General features: G+C 40.6%; 3 protein-coding genes across 3 annotated transcripts; all 3 read left to right on the top strand.

The window, feature by feature from the left end:
• The first annotated feature begins 1,158 nt into the window (after positions 1 to 1,158).
• LOC133623487 (trace amine-associated receptor 1-like) lies at positions 1,159 to 2,314 on the top strand. The gene is made up of 2 exons (XM_061986694.2): positions 1,159 to 1,283; positions 1,347 to 2,314. Exon 2 carries the CDS (start codon positions 1,358 to 1,360, stop codon positions 2,312 to 2,314), a length of 957 nt encoding a protein of 318 aa, XP_061842678.2. The 5' UTR covers positions 1,159 to 1,283; positions 1,347 to 1,357.
• Positions 2,315 to 13,572: 11,258 nt separating this feature from the next.
• LOC133623587 (trace amine-associated receptor 1-like) lies at positions 13,573 to 14,556 on the top strand. Its single transcript, XM_061986810.2, has one exon. The coding sequence runs from the start codon at positions 13,573 to 13,575 to the stop codon at positions 14,554 to 14,556; it is 984 nt and encodes a 327-aa protein (XP_061842794.2).
• A 6,176-nt stretch (positions 14,557 to 20,732) lies between these two features.
• LOC133623586 (trace amine-associated receptor 1-like) lies at positions 20,733 to 21,716 on the top strand. Its single transcript, XM_061986809.2, has one exon. It carries the CDS (start codon positions 20,733 to 20,735, stop codon positions 21,714 to 21,716), a length of 984 nt encoding a protein of 327 aa, XP_061842793.2.
• The last annotated feature ends 107 nt before the right edge of the window (positions 21,717 to 21,823 follow it).

The following is a 21,823-nucleotide window of genomic DNA, read 5'->3' on the forward strand; positions in this document are numbered from 1 at the left end:
CTGGCCTGCTGACATGAGGGTATATCTACAGAATATATTAATTGATGAAAATTGGGCTGTCTCCACTCTCAAAGTGCATGTTGTTACCAAATGTATTTCATATGGTGTAAACCTAGTTCATAGTTGTTAGTTTCCTTTAATGCCAAACAAACACATACCAATCGTTGGTTAGAAGGCGATCGCCAAATTCGTCCTCGCTTTCTCTTGTGTCACTGGCTGTCGTGTCGTTTGTCGGTTTTGCTTGCATACGGTTCAAACCGATATGGCTCAATAGCTTCAGTTTTTTTTTCAATTTCGTTTTCGCTACCTGCCTCCACACTACAACCATCCGTTTCAATACATTCGTAATCTGTTGAATTGCTTAAGTCGCTGAAATCCGAGTCTGAATCCAAGCTAATGTCGCTATAGCTTGCTGTTCTTTCCGCCATGTTTGTTTGTGTTGGCTTCACTATGTGACGTCACAGGAAAATGGACGGGTGTTTATAACGATGGTTAAAATCAGGCACTTTGAAGCTTTTTTTAGGGATATTGCGTGATGGGTAAAATTTTGAAAAAAACTTCGAAAAATATAATAAGCCACTGGGAACTGATTTTTAATGGTTTTAACAATTCTGAAATTGTGATAATGTTCCCCTTTAAAGGTAGTTACCGCGTGTTCAATTTGCGGTTGGATCATTCTGTTACGGTTGCGCATGGTTAAGGTAGTTTTGACCAAAAAATGCAGATACAGGAGACAATTGAAGGTAAAATAAGGCATTTATTCATCCAACACAAGTTGCTAGTGCAGCAGGGAAGCGCACAAGTTGTACAACGGAAGCTGTGCACGTTTAGGAATGAAGCAAAAATGGTAGGCAAAGCGCAAACACGACAAATTATAATCATCCAACATTGAGATGCAGGTTACATCGGCATGAAAAACCTTGATTTGGGATCAGACACAGTTGAGTCAACTGATCGCTAATCAAGAGCAGGTGAGGAGAACTGTTCAGAAGCAGAGGAAGGGTGGAGCCAGAGAGGAAGTGAAACCAAAATAAGACAACTAAACATGGAGGACCACACCAAAGTAGGAAAAAAAACAAAAAAGTCAGACCAGACATGACAGTCCATGACAGTTTCCTTGGCCCCGACATCAACAAACTACAGTCCTACATTTGATTGGACAAGGAAAAATTTAAATGCTATGCAAATTAGATGACCACTGATATATAACTTGAGTACATACAGTAACACGGTTCTGAAGGACACACAACAGTCATGATTCATCAAGGATTCATTCAAAACAGGTATATATAATATATCCGACTTGAGACTTTTTAATCTCTCATAATAACTTATTTGTTTTTCAGCTCAACGAAACATGGCACCAGAAGGCAAAAACAACACAACTGAAGTCACAATTTCCTGTCAACCAAACTTTACCTGCGATTTACTGAGAATATTCCCTTACTTGATAGCTGTTGTCATCATATGTGGAAACCTCCTGATTATCATGTCTGTCATTTATTTCAAACAGCTTCACACTCCTACTAACTATCTCATTCTCTCCCTGGCTGTGTCGGACTTACTTGTGGGTCTTTTAATCATTCCTCTCAGCAGAGAATTCAGTAAGGATTACTGTAAGACCCATGGAGGTTTGGTTTGTAGAGCGCAACAATGCTTTAAAGTAACACTGACCACAGCTTCTATTCTGAATTTAATGTGTATTTCCATAGACAGATACTACGCAGTGTGTAAACCTCTGCTGTATAAAACTACAATCACTGTTAGTGTCGTTGTGTTCATGATCTTGTTGAGTTGGAGTTCTTCATTTCTACTGTCTGTTGGTTTTGTGTTTGCAACCTTACACTATGCAAAATGCGGAGAAGAATGTTATATTTATGTTTTTATGGTGAATGTTTCAGGGCCCATTTTAACCTTTTACATTCCTATGATCATAATCCTATGCATATACGCAAAGATCTTCTTTGTAGCACAGAAACAGGCACGCAGCATCCAAAACAGAACCTATCCCAGCAGGACGCCAGGAGCAACTGTCAGAAAGATGGAGAGCAAGGCCACTAAAACTCTGGCTATAGTTATTAGCGCCTTCTTACTCTGTTGTAGTCCTTTCTTTATATTCATTATGATATCTTTTATCAGCAAGGTGTCAGTGAGATTTGTGGGAGCTGAAGTTCTTTCCTGGCTGGTAATGTCAAATTCAATGCTCAACCCTTTTATTTATGCGTTCTTTTACAGCTGGTACAGGTCTGCCTTTAAAAAAGTTATATCTGGAAAAATATGTCGAAGTGATTGTTCAGACACCAGACTTGAATAATATGCTCGGTATGGGTAAGCTGCACGTGAATTGTCATCAACGTGTTGTGTGAGAGGTGCTTTGTGCGAAAACACTTGCTTGCTTATGGTTGTCCATCGATTCGATGATGACCATCTTCTTTTATTTATGAGTCTGCTGATGTTTGAAAAGTCCGATCTTTTGAGGTCGGAGACTCAGGTAAAGAAGATACCTGCGCAATGATGGTTTTTAGAGTGGCATGAGGGGTGCGCTTTTCCCAACGCCACTACCTTGATTGTAAGAAGATCGTTCCAGTGGCAAGGGAGACCCTAGACGACCGGCATCTTCTTACAACTGCAGGAAGCTGCCGGAATCCAGGTTTTTGGGAAACCGCCTCTAAGCTTGTCGCCACCAGCTTGCTTTTCTGTCAGGGTGTGCTCCCTTAGCCTTCGTCCGCTTTTACAGCCATTGTGGTGCTTCTCACTGCTACCATCTTCTGCCTGCTCCACCGTTGAGGTCTTCGGGATCACTCTTAGTCTGGACTCTACCCTTCGACCTGTTCGGCTTGGGTAACCCTGCCAGGAGTACAAGACTCCAGCCGACATAGCTCTAGGGGTCATGGAGACGCGCAAAGTGCCCCACCACGATAAGGTGGTGATCCCGTCGGGAAAACACACACACACACACACACACACACACACACACAAGCATAGAACGCTGGCAAAGAAACACTGCAAAAAGTCAGTGTTCAAAAACAAGGAGAAATTTAGGGGTAATTCACTTGAATTAAGCAAAATTATCTGCCAATAGAACAAGAAAATTTGGCTTGTCAAGACTTTCCAAGACAAGTAAAATTAGATAACCTCAATGAACCCCAAAATACCTTAAAATAAGTACCGTATTTTTCGGACTATAAGTCGCAGTTTTTTTCATAGTTTGGCCGGGCTCCAGTGCGACTTATATATGTTTTTTTCCTTTTTTATTATGCATTTTCGGCAGGTGCGACTTATACTCCGGTGCGACTTATACTCCGAAAAATACGGTATATTCTCACTAATAACAAGTGCACTTCTCTTGATAGAAAAAACAAATATGAAACTTTTTTCTCAGTATGTTGAAAAATATTCTTAAATGAAGTAAATGCTGGTGCCATTATCTTGACATAATGATATGCGCTCTGCATTACATTTCTTGAAATCACCAAACTTATACTAAAAAAAATATATAAATATACATATATATATATATATATACAGTTAGGTCCATAAATATTTGGACATTGACACAATTTTCAGTATTCCAGCTGTGTACAACACCACAATGGATTTGAAATGAAACAATCAAGATGTGCTTTAAGTGCAGACTTTGAGCTTTAATTTGAGGGTATTTACATCAAATCAGGTGAACGGTGTAGGAATTACAACACATTTTATATGTGCCTTCCACTTTTTAAGGGACCAAAAGTAATTGGACAATTGGCTGCTTAGCTGTTCCATGGCCACGTTTGTGTTATTCCCTTGTTTTTTTTCCATTTATTTCATTTGCGAAGAGCAGATAAAAGGCCTAGATGGCATTTCAAGTGTGGTATATTCATTTGGAATCTGGGGAGGTCATCTCTTAATATGAAGTCCAAAGAGCTGTCACTATCAGTGAAGCAAGCCATCATTAGACTGAAAAATCAAAACAAAGCCATCAGATAAATAGCAAAAACATGAGGTGTGGCCAAATCAACTGTTTGGTACATTCTTAAAAAAGAGAGAACACACTGCTGAGCTCAGCAACACCAAAAGACCTGGAAGACCACGGAAAACAAGTGTGGTGGATGACAGACAAATCCTTTCCCTTGTCAAGAAAAAGCCCTTCACAACAGTTGGCCAGATGAAGAAAACTCTCCAGGAGGTACAGTAGGTGGATGTGTGTCCAAGTCAACAATTAAGAGACGACTTCTCCAGAGGAAATACAGAGGGTTCATCACAAGGTGTAAACCATCGGTGAGCCTCAAAAACAGGAAGGCCAGATTAGAGTTTGCCAAGAAACATCTAAAAGAACCTGTGCAGTTCTGGAACAACATCTTATGGACAGATGAGACCAAGATCAACTTGTAGCAGAATGATGGAAAGAGAAGAGTATGGAGGAGGGAAGCAACTGCTCAAGATCCAAAGCATACCACCTCATCAGTGAAGCATGGTGGTGGTAGTGGCATGCATGGCTGCCAGTGGATCTGGATCTCTTATATTTATTGATGATGTGACAGCTGACAAAAGCAGCAGAATGAATTCTGAAGTGTTTGGGGCAATATTATCTGCTCATATTCAGCCAAATGCTTCAAAAGTCATTGGACGGCGCTTCACAATGCAGATGGACAACGACCCCAAGCATACTGCGAAAGCAACCAAATAGTTTCTTTAAGGCAAAGAAGTGGAATGTCCTGCAATGGCCAAGTCAATCACCTGACCTGAATCCGATTGAGCATGAATTTCCCTTGCTGAAGACAAAACTGAAGGGAAAATGCCCAAAGAACAAGCAGGAAGTGAAGACAGCTGCAGCAGAGGCCCGGCAAAGCATCACCAGGGACCAAACCCAGCGTCTGGTGATGTCTATGGCTTCCACACTTCAGGCTGTCATTGACTGCAAAGGATTTGCAACAAAGTATTACAAAATGACAATTTTATTTATGATTATATTAGTTTGTCCAATTACTTTTGGTCCCTTAAAAAGTGGAAGGCACTTATAAAATGTGTTGTAATTCCTACACCGTTCACCTGATTTGGATGTAAATACCCTCAAATTAAAGCTCAAAGTCTGCACTTAAAGCAGATCTTGATTGTTTCATTTCAAATCCATTGTAGTGTTGTACAGAGCTGGAATACTGAAAATTGTGTCAATGTCCAAATATTTATGGACCTAACTGTATACTGTATATACGGGCAATTTTTTTGTATTGTAATTTTGAAGAATTTATCTGAATGTGCATGAACTATTTCTGTTCAAAATTGTTAGAAATGTTACATGTTTAAATATTAACTGTCAGTTTACTGTACTGTGCCAACTGTACTACTATAGGATTACATCTTTTCTATTGTTTCATTGAAAATAAAACAGCAAAGTCCATTTGGCTGTCATTTTCACGTGGGGATCGCATATTTATGCGGGATCGTTCCTCCAGTGCACCACGGACATTCCGGACAAAGACGTGAAGGTAAGAGATGATTTAATAGTAGTAAATCATAGACAAACAGAAAACAAGCAAGAGAAAAGCGTGCCAAATGCACGGGAAGTTAAGGCTAACACTTAGCACAAACCAACGTGACTGTAGCTTACCGCAAACAAGGAGGACAGGACGAGTGAATAGAAAGGCAGGCTTAAATAGTGTCAGTGATGGCAAACAGGTGTGACACAGCTTTGCAACAGTTGATATTCTAGTTCCAAGCATGATTTACTCAATATAGGTCATCAAATCTCAGCAACAAGCTGTAATATCTTACTGAGATCATTTAGGACCAAAACACTTAAAGGGGAACATTATCACCAGACCTATGTAAGCGTCAATATATACCTTGATGTTGCAGAAAAAAGACCATATATTTTTTTAACCGATTTCCGAACTCTAAATGGGTGAATTTTGGCAAATTAAACGCCTTTCTATTATTCGTTCTCGGAGAAAAGCAATCCGCCATTTTCTCACTTTCGTCGGTGTGTTGTCGGAGGGTGTAACAACACGAACAGGGACGGATTCAAGTTGCACCAGTGGCCCAAAGATGCGAAAGTGGCAAGAAATTGTACGAAATTTGTTCAAAATACGAGGCTGTGGGGAAAGCCGACGAAATGGTCAGTCGTTTGTTCCGCACACTTTACCGACGAAAGCTATGCTATACGACAGAGATGGTAAGAATGTGTGGATATCCTGCGACACTCAAAGCAGATGCATTTCCAACGATAAAGTCAAAGAAATCTGCCGCCAGACCCCCATTGAATCTGCCGGAGCGTGTGAGGAATTCAGGGACAAAGGCCCTCGGTAGCACGGCAAGCAATGGCGGCAGTTTGTTCCCGCAGACGAGCGAGCTAAACCCCCTGGATGTCTTGGCTCACACCGTCCCTTATGCCACCGAAGGTGATCAAGAGAAGAATATCGACCCTAGCTTCCCTGGCCTGCTGACATCAACTCCAAAACTGGACAGATCAGCTTTCAGGAAAAGAGAGCGGATGAGGGTATGTCTACAGAATATATAAATTGATGAAAACTTTATTCATTACTCGCAGTTTTACGTAAATTATTATACATAAACTGTGTTTACCAATAATTTAGCTTAAAAACATTTATTTTTTTCAATCATTCGAGTACATTCGGGTAGTCTTGTGTAATGCAGTATATTGTGTCTATTTAGGTATGGTTAACCTGAGTGCTGAAATCGTGGAAAAATATATGTTCTTAGCGCGCCTGAAATGGGCTGTCTGCACTCTCAAAGTGCATGTTGTTGCCAAATGTATTTCATATGCTGTAAACCTAGTTCATAGTTGTTAGTAATTATCTTATCAGACAGTGTTAAGCCGCTGAAATAGGAGTCTGAATCCGAGCTAATGTCCTATACCTTGCTGTTCTATCCGCCATGTTTGTTTGTATTGGCATCACTTTGTGACGTCACAGGAAAATGGACGGGTGTTTATAACGATGGTTAAAATCAGGCACTTTGAAGCTTTTTTTAGAGATATTGCGTGATGGGTAAAATTTTGAAAAAAAACTTGGAAAAATAAAATAAGCCACTGGGAACTGATTTTTAATGGTTTTAACCCTTCTGAAATTGTGATAATGTTCCCCTTTAAAACAAGTAAAACACTCTAGCATAAAATCTGCTTAGTGAGAAGAATTATCTTATCAGACAGAAAATAAGCAAATATCACCCTTATTTGAGATACTTCATCTTACTTAGATTTCAGTTTTTGCAGTGCACATAATGTCATGGCTGTCTTGAGTTTCCAATAAATTCTAGAACTCTTATTTGTTTGTGATAGAGTGATTGGAGCACATACTTGTTGGTCACAAAAAACATTCATGAAGTTTGCTTCTTTTATGAATTTATTATGGGTCTACTGAAAATGTGAGCAAATGTGCTGGGTCAAAAGTATACATACAGCAATGTTAATATTTGCTTACATGTCCCTTGGCAAGTTTCACTGCAATAAGGCGCTTTTGGTAGCCATCCACAAGCTTCTGCTTGAATTTTTGACCAATCCTCTTGACAAAATTGGTGCAGTTCAGCTAAATTTGTTGGTTTTCTGACATGGACTTGTTTCTTCAGCATTGTCCACACGTTTAAGTCAGGGCTTTGGAAGGCCATTCTAAAATCTTCATTCTAGCCTGATTTAGCCATTCCTTTACCATTTTTGACGTGTGTTTGGGGTCATTGTCCTGTTGGTACACCCAACTGCGCCCAAGACCCAACCTCCGGGCTGATGATTTTAGTTTGTCCACGCGATGTTGTAGAGTCTTGTCAACGAAGACAGCCCCACAGCATCCAGAGCCTTAAGGAACTCCGGGCGGATCTCATCCAACCCGGGGCCTTGCCACTGAGGAGCTTTTTAACTACCTCGGCAACCTCAGCCACAGAAATAGGAGAGCCCACCACAGATTCCCCAGGCACTGCTTCCTCATAGGAAGATGTGTTGGCGGGATTGAGGAGGTCTTCCAAGTATTCCCTCCACCGATCCACAACAGCCGCAGTAGTGGTCAGCAGCACACCATCCTCACCATACACGGTGTTGACAGTGCACTGCTCCCCCCCCCCCCCGAGGCGGTGGATGGTGGACCAGAATCGCTTCGAAGCCGTCCGGAAGTCGTTTTAGCACTATGATTTATTGTATATATACACTATATACATACAAACCCCGTTTCCATATGAGTTGGGAAATTGTGTTAGATGTAAATATAAACGGAATACAATGATTTGCAAATCATTTTCAACCCATATTCAGTTGAATATGCTACAAACTGATAAACATTTTTTTTGCAAATAATCATTAACTTTAGAATTTGATGCCAGCAACACGTGACAAAGAAGTTGGGAAAGGTGGCAATAAATACTGATAAAGTTGAGGAATGCTCATCAAACACTTATTTGGAACATCCCACAGGTGAACAGGCAAATTGGGAACAGGTGGGTGCCATGATTGGGTATAAAAGTAGATTCCATGAAATGCTCAGTCATTCACAAACAAGGATGGGGCGAGGGTCACCACTTTGACAACAAATGGGTGAGCAAATTGTTGAACAGTTTAAGAAAAACCTTTCTCAACCAGCTATTGCAAGGAATTTAGGGATTTCACCATCTACGGTCCGTAATATCATCAAAGGGTTCAGAGAATCTGGAGAAATCACTGCACGTAAGCAGCTAAGCCCGTGACCTTCGATCCCTCAGGCTGTACTGCATCAACAAGCGACATCAGTGTGTGAAGGATATCACCACATGGGCAAGGCGAAAACTATTTATCAACAACACCCAGAAACGCCGTCGGCTTCCCTGGGCCTGAGCTCATCTAAGATGGACTGATGCAAAGTGGAAAAGTGTTCTGTGGTCTGACGAGTCCACATTTCAAATAGTTTTTGGAAACTGTGGACGTTGTGTCCTCCGGATTTGGAGCAACATATGTTGCCATCCAAGCAACGTTACCATGGACGCCCCTGCTTATTTCAGCAAGACAATGCCAAGCCACGTGTTGCATCAACGTGGCTTCATAGTAAAAGAGTGCGGGTACTAGACTGGCCTGCCTGTAGTCCAGACCTGTCTCCCATTGAAAATGTGTGGCGCATTATGAAGCCTAAAATACCACAACGGAGACCCCCGGACTGTTGAACAACTTAAGATGTACATCAAGCAAGAATGGGAAATAATTCCACCTGAGAAGCTTAAAAAATGTGTCTCCTCAGTTCCCAAAAGTTTACTGAGTGTTGTTAAAAGGAAAGGCCATGTAACACACTGGGTCTCCTAAGTTATTTATTATTTTCAAAAAAAAATAAAGTTTATGAGTTTGAACATCAAATATGTTGTCTTTGTAGTGCATTCAACTGAATATGGGTTGAAAAGGATTTGCAAATCATTGTATTCCGTTTATATTTACATCTAACACAATTTCCCAACTCATATGGAAACGGGGTTTGTATATTTAAACAGAGAAAGAAGCACTCGTGCATGTAAACAGTCCAAAACATAAATCAATCCTCGAGCCCTGAGGAACAGGGCAGGCATAAATAGCAGCCTGCTGATTAACACCAGGTGTGGCCCGGCTGCCAATCAGCAGCAGGTGAAGGGAAACAGCGCTCGGGGAGACAAGCAGGAAATTGAACCAAAATAGTTTCTCCACTTACGCATCAGTTGAGATTATTCAAGCTAGATCATTATTTTGTTTTGTTTTTTTGCTTTGAGCCAAACCTTGAGACTGTAATGCAGGGGTCCCAAAACTACGGCCCGCATGTAGTCCAAGTAAAAAAAATAAAAATAAAAATAAATTTTTTTAAAATTTATTTATTTTTTTAATAATTTTTTTTTTTTATCTCTTCTTTTTCACCCATTCATCAATCCATTTTCTACCGCTTGTTACTGAGTCTCCTAGGCAGATACGGCACGCCAGCTTCCAAAATCCGGCCCGCGGGTAATACCAAGTAAAAAAAAATAAATATATATATATATATATATATATACTGTATATATATATAGAATAAGCGGTAGAAAATGGATGGATGGATGGATGTATATATATATATATATATATTTTTTTTATATTTCCTTTTTCGCCCATCCATCAATCCATTTTCTACCGCTTGTTACTGGGTCTCGTAGGCAGATACGGCACGCCAGCGTCCAAAATCCGACCCGCGGATAGTCCCGACTAAAAAAAAATATACATATATATATATATATATATATATATATACATATATATATATATATATATATATATATATATATATATATATATATATATATATATATATATATATATTTTTTTTTATATTTCCTTTTTCGCCCATCCATCAATCCATTTTCTACCGCTTGTCACTGGGTCTCCTAGGCAGATACGGCATGCCAGCGTCCAAAATCCGGCCCGCGGGTAGAACCAAGTAAAAAAAAAAAAGTTTATTTATTTATTTATTATTATTTGTTTTAATCTGTCCTTTTTCACCCATTCATCAATCCATTTTCTACCGCTTGTTACTGGGTCTCGTAGGCAGATACGGCACGCCAGTGTCCAAAATCCGGCCCGCGGGTAGTCCCGACTAAAAAAAAAAAAATGGTATACATACATTTTTTTTAATCTGTCCTTTTTCACCCATCCATCAATCCATATTCTACCGCTTGTTATTGGGTGTTCTAGCCGCTCAAGCAAATCATATTGTCTAAAAATGCATTTTCCCAGCGGTAACGGGACGTCATCACGCTTGCGCCACAAAGGCGGCAAGTGCGCGATCTTTCAGTCAGTTAGTGCACGAGGGGGAAAAATGGCGAAATCGTTGGGGAAACTAGACTCCGAGTGTAGAGTTATTAAGCATCAGTGGACATATGACTTTTGTTCAGTTTAAGGAAAAGACAGTTTATATATATATATATTACTCGTTTAGGCGGCGACCAATGACCCAGGGTGAGCTACACCCAACTATTAGTTTATTCGTCAATGAAACTGCCCGTCACTGTAGTCGAGACACAATGACACGACTTGACCACTTATTTACAACTTTTTATGTAATGGCGGACAAGGCAAAAATGCAATCAATCCATCAAAATGTCCACTCTGTGTCTGGGGTACAAACAGTGTTTGACTTACATACTTCAAGACAGACTCCTAAAGCAGATTTTAGAAAAAGGCTCTGCTTACCTTGTTTTATTTTTGGCCACTAGTGAGTCTGTCCAGAAGAGTGCAAGAGGTGTCCAATTCTCAGCGTGTCGCACCGGACGAGGCCCCCAAATTGTTGCGTTTTGGACCAGTTGTTCCTCCCAGGGAATTCAAGTCACAAGTCGCTCCCAAGCTCTTTACGACACTTAAAGCTGAGTAGAAAAACCACCAGAGACAGAATAGGTATTTTGTAATATATTTGCAAAGCTTTGCATATATACATTGAGACCAGTCCAGCATAGAACATTCTATCGCTTCGCTAAGCTGGTCTGCCCCCCCAACCCCCCAAAAAACCCTCTCCCCTCTTAAGTCCCTGGCAGTCATGTCTCTCTAGCCAAAACAAATGTCCATGATCTCTCTCTCTAACATTCCTCACTTCAAGGTTAAGCACACAGTTTTGCAGACAACCAAAAGACCACATTTGGAAGAAAAACACTAGCTGTTTTGTAATATGAAAATGAAAAGAAAAGAAGTAACACTTAAATTCGGATATATGTAAATATCTGCCTCTGACAATATATATATATATATATATATATATATATATATATATATATATATATAGAGCGCGGCCCCTGGTCAAATTGTTTTAACCCAATACGGCCCCCGGGTCAAAAAGTTTGGGGACCCCTGCTGTAATGTGTTGACTGTGCCACCTGGAGTGGCCCGAACTAGCGGGGTTTTGGCTGATGTCAGCAACCTGGTATATTCAGAGACATCTTAGCGACACAGATTGAGTGACAATAAATTTACACACTAAGTATTTGAGAATCAGTTATGAGTTGAACTTTTGGTTTATCTCAAGACCAGTAAGTCTATTAAAAGACGGTGAAGCAAAATGTACGCAGAACGTACACCAAAGCATATCCAATAATATTATCTGGACCACAAGGAAGTGTTTTTAATGTAGATTAAAATCATCCTTTAAACAAATTAACACTTATTAACACACACATTGGTGCCATTGAGTATCAGTATTGATTCCCAGGTACCAGGAGTTGTACCTGTACCTGTACCTTGTACCTATCCCATAACCCAGGGGAGTCGTTGGGGCACCACAGACGATCTGTTGACCAGCTCTCTCCATCCCTCACTGTCCTCAGCAGCTCTCATTGCCTCAGTGAGTTTCAAGTGAGTCCATTCTCCGATGTTATCTTCCGATCTTTTCTGGATGGGAGGATCTGGTCCTGTGTCCGTACTAGGGTTGGGAACGATAAACCGATGCGACCGAGTATTCGATTCAACAAGTGAGCGATTAGGCTGCATCGGTAGCAGACTCCTCAATCAATGCGAATAATTCATGAATTCCTAGCTGAATCGGTTATAGAGTCATGGATCGGTTATCGCAAGACTTTGCATGGGTTGGCTAGATTACAATATGCGCCAGCGTCTCTAAAACAATGCGAGAGCTGAAGCTACTCGCCAAACGCGGTAGCCGCCTAGCTAGTATTAGCACGAGTGATAAACAAGGGACAACACGGAAAATGAAGGAAGAGAACGAAAGCGTCAGTCTGACCGAAGGTGATAATGGACCGAGAAAGATTTTCAACGCATCGGGGAGACAGAAATCCAGAGTGTGGAAAGTTTTTGGGTTTTATAAGAAGGAAGAGAAGCTCGACAGAAGCCATGCTATTTTTATTGTTGACGTACACTGGCAGCAGGTTGAAATATTGAATCTTTGTTACCTACCTCTAGTGTTCAAAACTATGCTCAGGCTGAAATATTGCACTTTGTTGTTACTATTCTGTGCTACTTTTACCTCTGGAGTTCCCATCCTACAATTCAGCCAGACTTTTTTTGGTCCATGTCTAAAAATAAATACATTGACATGTGATTTTGTTGTTCTGTTTTTTTTGCCAGTGCCATAAAGCCATAATGCTTGGGGATTTGGAGTCTTGAATATTAACCGTCAAATCGAATCGTATCGTTCGGAATCCAATCCAATTGAACCGGTCTGTAATAAAAAGATATCGTTTTTGAATCGAATCGTAACCTGTGTATCTAGATGCATATCGAATCGTTTATCAGAGAGAGATGTGCAACCCTAGTCCGTACCACCTCAGTTTCCGCTTTATGACCGTGGTGAGAAGGTCATCATGTGGGCCCATGACTTGGCTGATCTTTTGGGAGTTGGTACTGTGTAAAATGTACTTACTATGTCTCCACCTCAAGCATCAAACTTGTTGCGAGACTTCTCAAACCACTGAAGCGTGCGGTCATCAATGAATGCAAAATGATTGGCCGAGAAATATTTGCATACATTATGTTAATTATGTGGAAGTTGAAAAGGGCTCCACGGAAACTGAGAGCAGCATTGATGTTCTGACTGACTTGGTAAGAGTTTGTCATATGTTATGTTCCTGATGGTGTTGTATGCTTTTCAGTAATTGTGTATTTGATTCCAGGAATCCATAGGGATGGAAGAGGAGATGACTGTCAACAAGACCGACGTTTTAGATGACATCCACCCCTGCTACACATTAGATAATACAACTTACATATTTGCAAGTCATCCTTCAGTTGCGTGCCTTGCTTTGTATGTTTTTCTTGGCTTTTTGTCACTCTGCACCGCATGCGGGAACCTTCTCGTAATAATCGCTGTCGTTTGTTTCCGACAGCTACACAGTCCGACTAACTACCTCATTCTGTCTTTAGCTGTGGCCGACCTGCTCGTCGGGATTCTAGTTTTTCCTTTCAGTATGTCTTTCACCGTGTTCTCCTGCTGGCATCACGAAGGCCTGTTGTGTAAAATACGAGGTACTTTTGACGTCACGCTGAGCACGGCGTCCATTCTGAACCTGTGCTGCATTTCTGTCGACAGATACCACGCGGTGTGCCAGCCCCTGACGTACAGGAGCAAAATCAGCCACCGTGTTGTTGGTGCTATGGTCCTGCTAAGCTGGGGGCTTTCTGCACTGATAGGGATCGGAGTCACGGTTGCGGGATTTAATCAAGGCAAATGTGAAGGCACCTGTTTAATGGACGCATTGATATCAATCATTTTGGGGTGCATATTTTCCTTTGACATTCCAGTCATCATCATGCTCAGCATCTACTTGAGAATATTTCTCGTGGCACAGAAACAAGTACGTGTTATCCACAACTCAAAACCAGGAGGCGTCAGTAAGATGGAGAGGAAGGCGACCAAAACATTGGCTACAGTGATGGGAGTTTTTATTCTATGTTGGACGCCGTACTTTGTTTATATCACCTTTCAGCCTTTCACTTTTCGTATCACGCCCGTTGCTGTGATAGAGACACTAAACTGGCTGACCCTCTCCAATTCCATGCTTAACCCCTTCATCTATGCTTTCTTTTACAGCTGGTTTAGAACAGCTTTTAAACTCATCATGACCGGGAAAATATTTCAGGCCGGTTTTGCTAACACCAAACTCTTTTAATGTTCTTCTGTGAATGAACACAGAATGCTGCTTATTTTATGTTGAAATATCGCAATAATGTCGCAACACTGGAGCTAATCTGTGACTTTGAATATAATAAGTCATGTTCAAGACATCATCTTTGTTGCTCTTTGCTCTATTCATCACTGCACTGTTATTTATTAGCCTTTTACATTTGACTTATTGAAGTACTTGTTAATATTTGTAGTTAACCATTATTGTTTACAATGAACAAAGAGAGCAAGGCCTACCAAGTCAAATTCCTGGTATTTCACATACTTGTCCAATAAAGCTGATTCTGATTTGATTCTTATTCTGATTGTAGGTGATTTCCTGCATGGATTTCTGCCTTAACAGCATGATGTTGTGATGATCTTCTTTCAATAGTTATTTTCTCAATGTTGACGTTTGGAAACCGGAACAGACCAAACATAATTATTTGTGTTAAATTAATGGCACAGTGTAAAGTAGAGGAAATAACTCTTAAAACTAAGGACATGGCTACAAATTAGAGATGCGCGGATAGGCAGTTATTTCATCCGCAACCGCATCACAAAAGTCGTCATCCATCCGCTATCCACCCGAACCAACATTTTATCAAAACCACACCCGCCCGCCCGCACCCGCCCATTGTTATACATCTAATATAGACGATGCAAGGCATTAGTGAGGTTATAAAGCTTTTGCCTGTTAAAGAAAGGAGACTGATCCAATGCAGCAGAGACATTCAATGTGTGCCACGCATCTCTTGGCCACGCATTCGTGGCTAAGAGATATTAATGCGTGATAATATTATTTATCATTATTATAATATTATTGTCATTTCCATTAAGAAAGTGTTGACTATTGTTGCCAATGCCCTCAGATCAGGAGTGCGTTCCTCACACTTTGTGTGCGCAGTTGCAGCAAGCCGAACGAGGCTTTTAAGAAGTTAAAAAAAGGTTTTAGAAAGACTAGGCCTATATTTTCGTTAGGTAAAAAAAATGTTCTGAATTTATTTCAATGAATATTAACTTGTTAACGTTATAATGCTCAAATAGGGACGAGGGCGGGGTGCACAGTGAAGCAGTGAACAATTTCGCGACAAAGATGAACTTTTATTGATTGATCTGCAGCCAGCCATGACAAAATATCAGACAATCTCCATTGTCAACGACAGGCAGGAAAATAAAGATAAACACATGGCCTATGTTGTAGGCATAGGCTCATACGTTTTTAAGTTGAAATAAAAAAAATATTTAAAAAATGTGCCTTATAAGCCTTAGGCTGTCAATCACGCTTAAATTATACAATAACATATGTATGTCATCTCTATTTAAACAAAAATAAATTAAATAAATAATAATAACAAATTACCTGCAACTTATTGGCCAAGGCAAATAGCTGAAGGGGGGAAATCAAACCCATCAGACTGCACTTTATCATCAAACTTGAATTATAATGAAAATAGACGGTCGCGACAAACAAAGCAGGCTAAATATCCTTACATTGTCGCCAATCGGAGATGCGCTTCACTTGAAAGCGAGGCCAAATAATTATTCACACATAGTAGTATATCTCGAATAGAAAAAACCCACAATAAACAACGCAATTGCCTTAATTCCTTTGCATTGTAGTGCGCCCAAACAACACGTAACCATCAAAATTATTCAGCTGACCGAACTCAATATAGGTTAGACATGGGCTTATTTGGTATAGCCTATAGGTAACGTAGACTAATTCGTTTAACATATCCAACCGTATGTCTACTTACTTTTTTTTTTGTTAGCACTATGCAGGAATAAAATGGCATCTACAGTGCCAGGATTCATGCGAGAGCGCCTGGCCTCTAAAATGCGCCCTGCTGCGCTGAAGGAGCGCTCACTTGCGCCACTGTTGCTGGGACGCGGTGCCTGATGAAAAATTGACTGTTTCAAAGAGTGCTGCTCGTTTTTCGTATGTGGGTAACAACATTTAACTATGTATATATATTTCCGAATTGGTTCAACCGCAACCCGCCCGCATCTATTTAAAATCTATTTTTACCCGCCCGACCCGCGGATAATCCGCGGACTCCGCGGTTGTGTCCGCAAACCGCGCATCTCTACTACAAATACAATTTTACATTTTGGCAAGTGGCAAACAATTTACATTGTGGCGATTTGCTCACGATTAAAAGGACTCAAATAAAAAGAAAACAAACTACATTAAAAAATAAAAACAATTCGCTGCCTGATAATTATCAAAAAATAACTAAAATATTACTTTTTTATATTTGCACATTACTGTATTATTATAAGGGACCGAGTCCCTTTGGGACAGAGGACCCTATTGAATTTGTAGCGTTTTATTATTATACCGCTGCCTCTTTGAGCTGTAATTTGACCCCCTTAACATGCTTCAAAACTCACCAAATTGGACACACACATCAGGACTGGCAAAAATTGAGATCTAATCAAAAAAACCAAACCCCAAAACTCAAAATTGCGCTCTAGCGCCCCCTAGGAAGAAAACACAGACAAAACTGCCTGTAACTCCCAGTAGGAATGTCGTAGAGACATGAAACAAAAACCTCTATGTAGGTCTCACTTAGACTTAGATATCATACACTGACAACCCCCAGCAAAAATCAACAGGAAGTTTGCAATTCCCCCCTCAAAACAAAAGTTGTGTAAAAACAGTCACTTTTTTCAAACATTATCTCCTCTGAGCGCGTTTGTCGTGTCGGCTTCAGATTAGCACAGGAGAGAGATCGAACCCTTCTGATTAAAAGTTGATGAAAGAGTTTTAATTACTGCTCCGGTTTGGATTTCATGAGCCCTCAAAGTCGGTCCCGTCCATCGCTGCTTGCCGCTTTAATTGTTGTCCTGTTTTTGTTTGTTGCTGACATGAAATTATTTTGATGCATTTTGAAAAAGTTTTTTTTACTTGAATGTAAAAAATCGGATAGAAAATATGTGCTTCATTCTGGGCCATTAAAAAAGCACACATATCACAAAAAAGAGCTGAGAAGATAGAAGATGTCTGAAAAGACTTTCTGAATTAAAATGTGCTAGTCTAAAAACAATCAGGACGTTGAAGCTAAAAGTAAGTGTTTTATTCTGAAAACAAGAATTATTCAAACCGAGCATCCTTGGGATGATGCAGAATCTTTGAAGAAGACTTTCTATGTGATGATCTTCTTTCAATAGTTATTTTCTCAATGTTGACGTTCGGAAACCGGAACAGACAAAACATAATTATTTCTGTTAAATTAATGTCACGGTGTAAAGTAGAGGAAATAGCTCTTAAAACTCAGGACATGGCTACAAATACAATTTTACATTTTGGCAAGTGGCAAACAATTTACATTGTGCCTATTTTCTTACGGTTAAAAGGACTCAAATAAAAAGAAAACAAACTACATCCATCCATCCATTTTCTACCGCTTATTCCCTTTGGGGTCGCGGGGGGCGCTGGAGCCTATCTCAGCTACAATCGGGCGGAAGGCGGGGTACACCCTGGACAAGTCGCCACCTCATCGCAGAACAAACTACATAAAAAAGTAAAAACAATTCACTGCCTTGAAATTATAAAAAAAAAAAAAAAAACCATTAACATATGACAATATATAACAATAATCAATTAAATATTTTTTTTATTTATTTTCACATTACTGTATTATTTTTTGTGTGTTGTTTTTTACATGTCCAAAATGACGACTGCTAACTCCATATTTCAAAATAAAATGTAAAATGTTAGTCAGAAATGTGCACGCTTTTGTACACACCTTTTTAGTCAAAAATGTGCGCGCTTTTGTACACACCTTTTTAGTCATAAATGAGCATACTTTTGTACTCAGCCTTTTAGTCATAAATGTGCAAGCTTTTGTACACACCTTTTTAGTCAGAAGTGTGCACGCTCTTTCAGTCAATTAGTGCACCAGGGGAAAAAATGGCGAAATCGTTGGGGAAACTAGACTCCGAGTGTAGAGTTTTTAAGCATCAGTCAACCTAGTATATTCAGAGACATCTTAACGACACAGATTGAGTGACAATAAATTTACACACTAAGTATTTGAGAATCAGTTAAGCCTTGAGTTGAACTTTTGGCTTATCTGAGGACCAGTAAGTCTATTAAAAGATGGTGAAGCAAAATTTACGCAGAACGTTGTTGTGATCCGCTGCCTGGATCATGTTCTGTTTGGGTTTTTCGAGTCACTAGGGTTTTTCTGTTAGATTTGGACTCCTTTAGTTCCTGTTTGTGCACCTCTGAGTTGGTTTCCATAGCTACTTATTATTTTCACCTGCCGCTTGTGTTCCGGACGCGCACCTGTTTGCAATCACTGACATTATTTAAGCCTGCCTTTTCCAGTCAGTCGGTCTGGCTTCTTCATTTGCGTCACGTGACTGTTGCTTGTCTCTTAGCCCCTGCTAGTGATCTTAGTCTGTGCTAAGTTGTAGCCTTAGCTTCCGGTGCGCTCGGCACCTTATCCAGTCGGTTTGTTTTCTGTTTTGTACCTGTTTTGTGTTGTTTAACTATTAAATCAAGTCTTTACCTGCAAGTCCTGTCCGGATTCGTCCTTTGCATCCTGGGAGAACATACCCAGCATCATCATGCGACCAGATCGTAACAAACGTACACCAAAGCACATCCAATAATATTATCTGGACCACAAGGAAATGTTTTTAATGTAGATTAAAATCATCCTTTAAACAAATTAACATTTATTAACACACACATTGGTGCCATTGAGTATCAGTATTGATTCCCAGGTACCAGGAGTTGTACCTGTACCTGTACCTTGTACCTATCCCATAACCCAGGGGAGTCGTTGGGGCACCACAGACGATCTGTTCACCAGCTCTCTCCATCCCTCACTGTCCTCAGCAGCTCTCATTGCCTCAGTGAGTTTCAAGTGAGTCCATTCTCCGATGTTATCTTCCCATCTTTTCTGGATGGGAGGATCTGGTCATGTGTCCGTACTAGGGTTGTGAACGAAAAACCGATGCGACCCAGTATTCGATTCAACAAGTGAGCGATTAGGCTGCATCGGTAGCAGACTCCTCAATCAATGCGAATAATTCATGAATTCCTAGCTGAATCGGTTATAGAGTCATGGATCGGTTATCGCGAGGCTTTGCATGGGTTGGCTAGATTACAATATGCGCCAGCGTCTCTAAAACAACGTGAGAGCTGAAGCTACTCGCCAAACGCTGTAGCCGCCTAGCTAGTATTAGCACGAGTGATAAACAAGGGACAACACGGAAAATGAAGGAGGAGAACGAAAGCGTCAGTCTGACCGAAGGTGATAATGGACCGAGAAAGATTTTCAACGCATCGGGGAGACAGAAATCCAAAGTGTGGAAAGTTTTTGGGTTTTATAAGAAGGAAGAGAAGCTCGACAGAAGCCATGCTATTTTTAAATTGTGTCGAGCATCGTTGACGTACACTGGCAGCAGGTTGAAATATTGAATCTTTGTTACCTACCTCTAGTGTTCAAAACTATGCTCAGGCTGAAATATTGCACTTTGTTGTTACTATTCTGTGCTACTTTTACCTCTGGAGTTCCCATCCTACAATTCAGCCAGACTTTTGTTGGTCCATGTCTAAAAATAAATACATTGACATGTGATTTTGTTGTTCTGTTTTTTTTGCCAGTGCCATAAAGCCATAATGCTTGGGGATTTGGAGTCTTGAATATTAACCGTCAAATCGAATCGTATCGTTCGGAATCGAATCCAATCGAATCGGTCTGTAATAAAAGGATATCGTTTTTGAATGGAATCGTAACCTGTGTATCTAGATGCATATCGAATCGTTTATCGGAGAGAGATGTGCAACCCTAGTCCGTACCACCTCAGTTTCCGCTTTATGACCGTGGTGAGCAGGTCATCATGTGGGCCGATGACTTGGCTGATCTTTTGGGAGTTGGTACTGTGTAAAAGGTACTTACTATGTCTCCACCTCAAGCATCAAACTTGTTGCGAGACTTCTCAAACCACTGAAACGTGCGGTCATCAATGAATGCAAAATGATTGGCCGAGAAATATTTGCATGCATTATGTTAATTATGTGGAAGTTGAAAAGGGCTCCACGGAAACTGAGAGCAGCATTGATACTCTAACTGACTTGGTAAGAGTTTGTCATATGTTATGTTCCTGATGGTGTTGTATGCTTTTCAGTAATTGTGTATTTGATTCCAGGAATCCATAGGGATGGAAGAGGAGATGACTGTCAACAAGACCAACGTTTTAGATGACATCCACCCCTGCTACACATTAGATAATACAACTTACATATTTGCAAGTCATCCTTCAGTTGCGTGCCTTGCTTTGTATGTTTTTCTTGGCTTTTTGTCACTCTGCACCGTATGCGGGAACCTTCTCGTAATAATCGCCGTCGTTTGTTTCCGACAGCTACACAGTCCGACTAACTACCTCATTCTGTCTTTAGCTGTGGCCGACCTGCTCGTCGGGATTCTAGTTTTTCCTTTCAGTATGTCTTTCACCGTGTTCTCCTGCTGGCATCACGAAGGCCTGTTGTGTAAAATACGAGGTACTTTTGACGTCACGCTGAGCACGGCGTCCATTCTGAACCTGTGCTGCATTTCTGTCGACAGATACCACGCAGTGTGCCAGCCCCTGACGTACAGGAGCAAAATCAGCCACCGTGTTGTTGGTGCTATGGTCCTGCTAAGCTGGGGGCTTTCTGCACTGATAGGGATCGGAGTCACGGTTGCGGGATTTAATCAAGGCAAATGTGAAGGCAGCTGTTTAATGGACGCATTGATATCAACCACTCTAGCGTGCATATTTTCCTTTTACATTCCAGTCATCATCATGCTCAGCATCTACTTGAGAATATTTCTCGTGGCACAGAGGCAAGTACGCGTCATCCACAACTCAAAACCAGGAGGCGTCAGTAAGATGGAGAGGAAGGCGACCAAAACATTGGCTACAGTGATGGGAGTTTTTATTCTATGTTGGACGCCGTACTTTGTTTGTATCATCTTTCAGCCTTTCACTTTTCGTATCACGCCCGTTGCTGTGATAGAGACACTAAACTGGCTGACCCTCTCCAATTCCATGCTTAACCCTTTCATCTATGCTTTCTTTTACAGCTGGTTTAGAACAGCTTTTAAACTCATCATGACCGGGAAAATATTTCAGGCCAGTTTTGCTAACACCAAACTCTTTTAATGTTCTTCTGTGAATGCCAACACAGAATGCTGCTTATTTTAAGTTGAAATATCGCAATAATGTCGCAACACTGGAGCTAATCTGTGACTTTGAATATAATAAGTCAT

This window comes from Nerophis lumbriciformis, linkage group LG26, assembly GCF_033978685.3.
Source record: "Nerophis lumbriciformis linkage group LG26, RoL_Nlum_v2.1, whole genome shotgun sequence".
In the NCBI taxonomy this organism is placed as follows: Eukaryota; Metazoa; Chordata; class Actinopteri; order Syngnathiformes; family Syngnathidae; genus Nerophis; species Nerophis lumbriciformis.

Coding starts and splice junctions, on each gene's coding strand:
- LOC133623586 (XM_061986809.2), top strand. CDS start 20,733: ATGGAAGAGGAGATGACTGTCAACAAGACCAACGTTTTAGATGACATC.
- LOC133623487 (XM_061986694.2), top strand. CDS start 1,358: ATGGCACCAGAAGGCAAAAACAACACAACTGAAGTCACAATTTCCTGT.
- LOC133623587 (XM_061986810.2), top strand. CDS start 13,573: ATGGAAGAGGAGATGACTGTCAACAAGACCGACGTTTTAGATGACATC.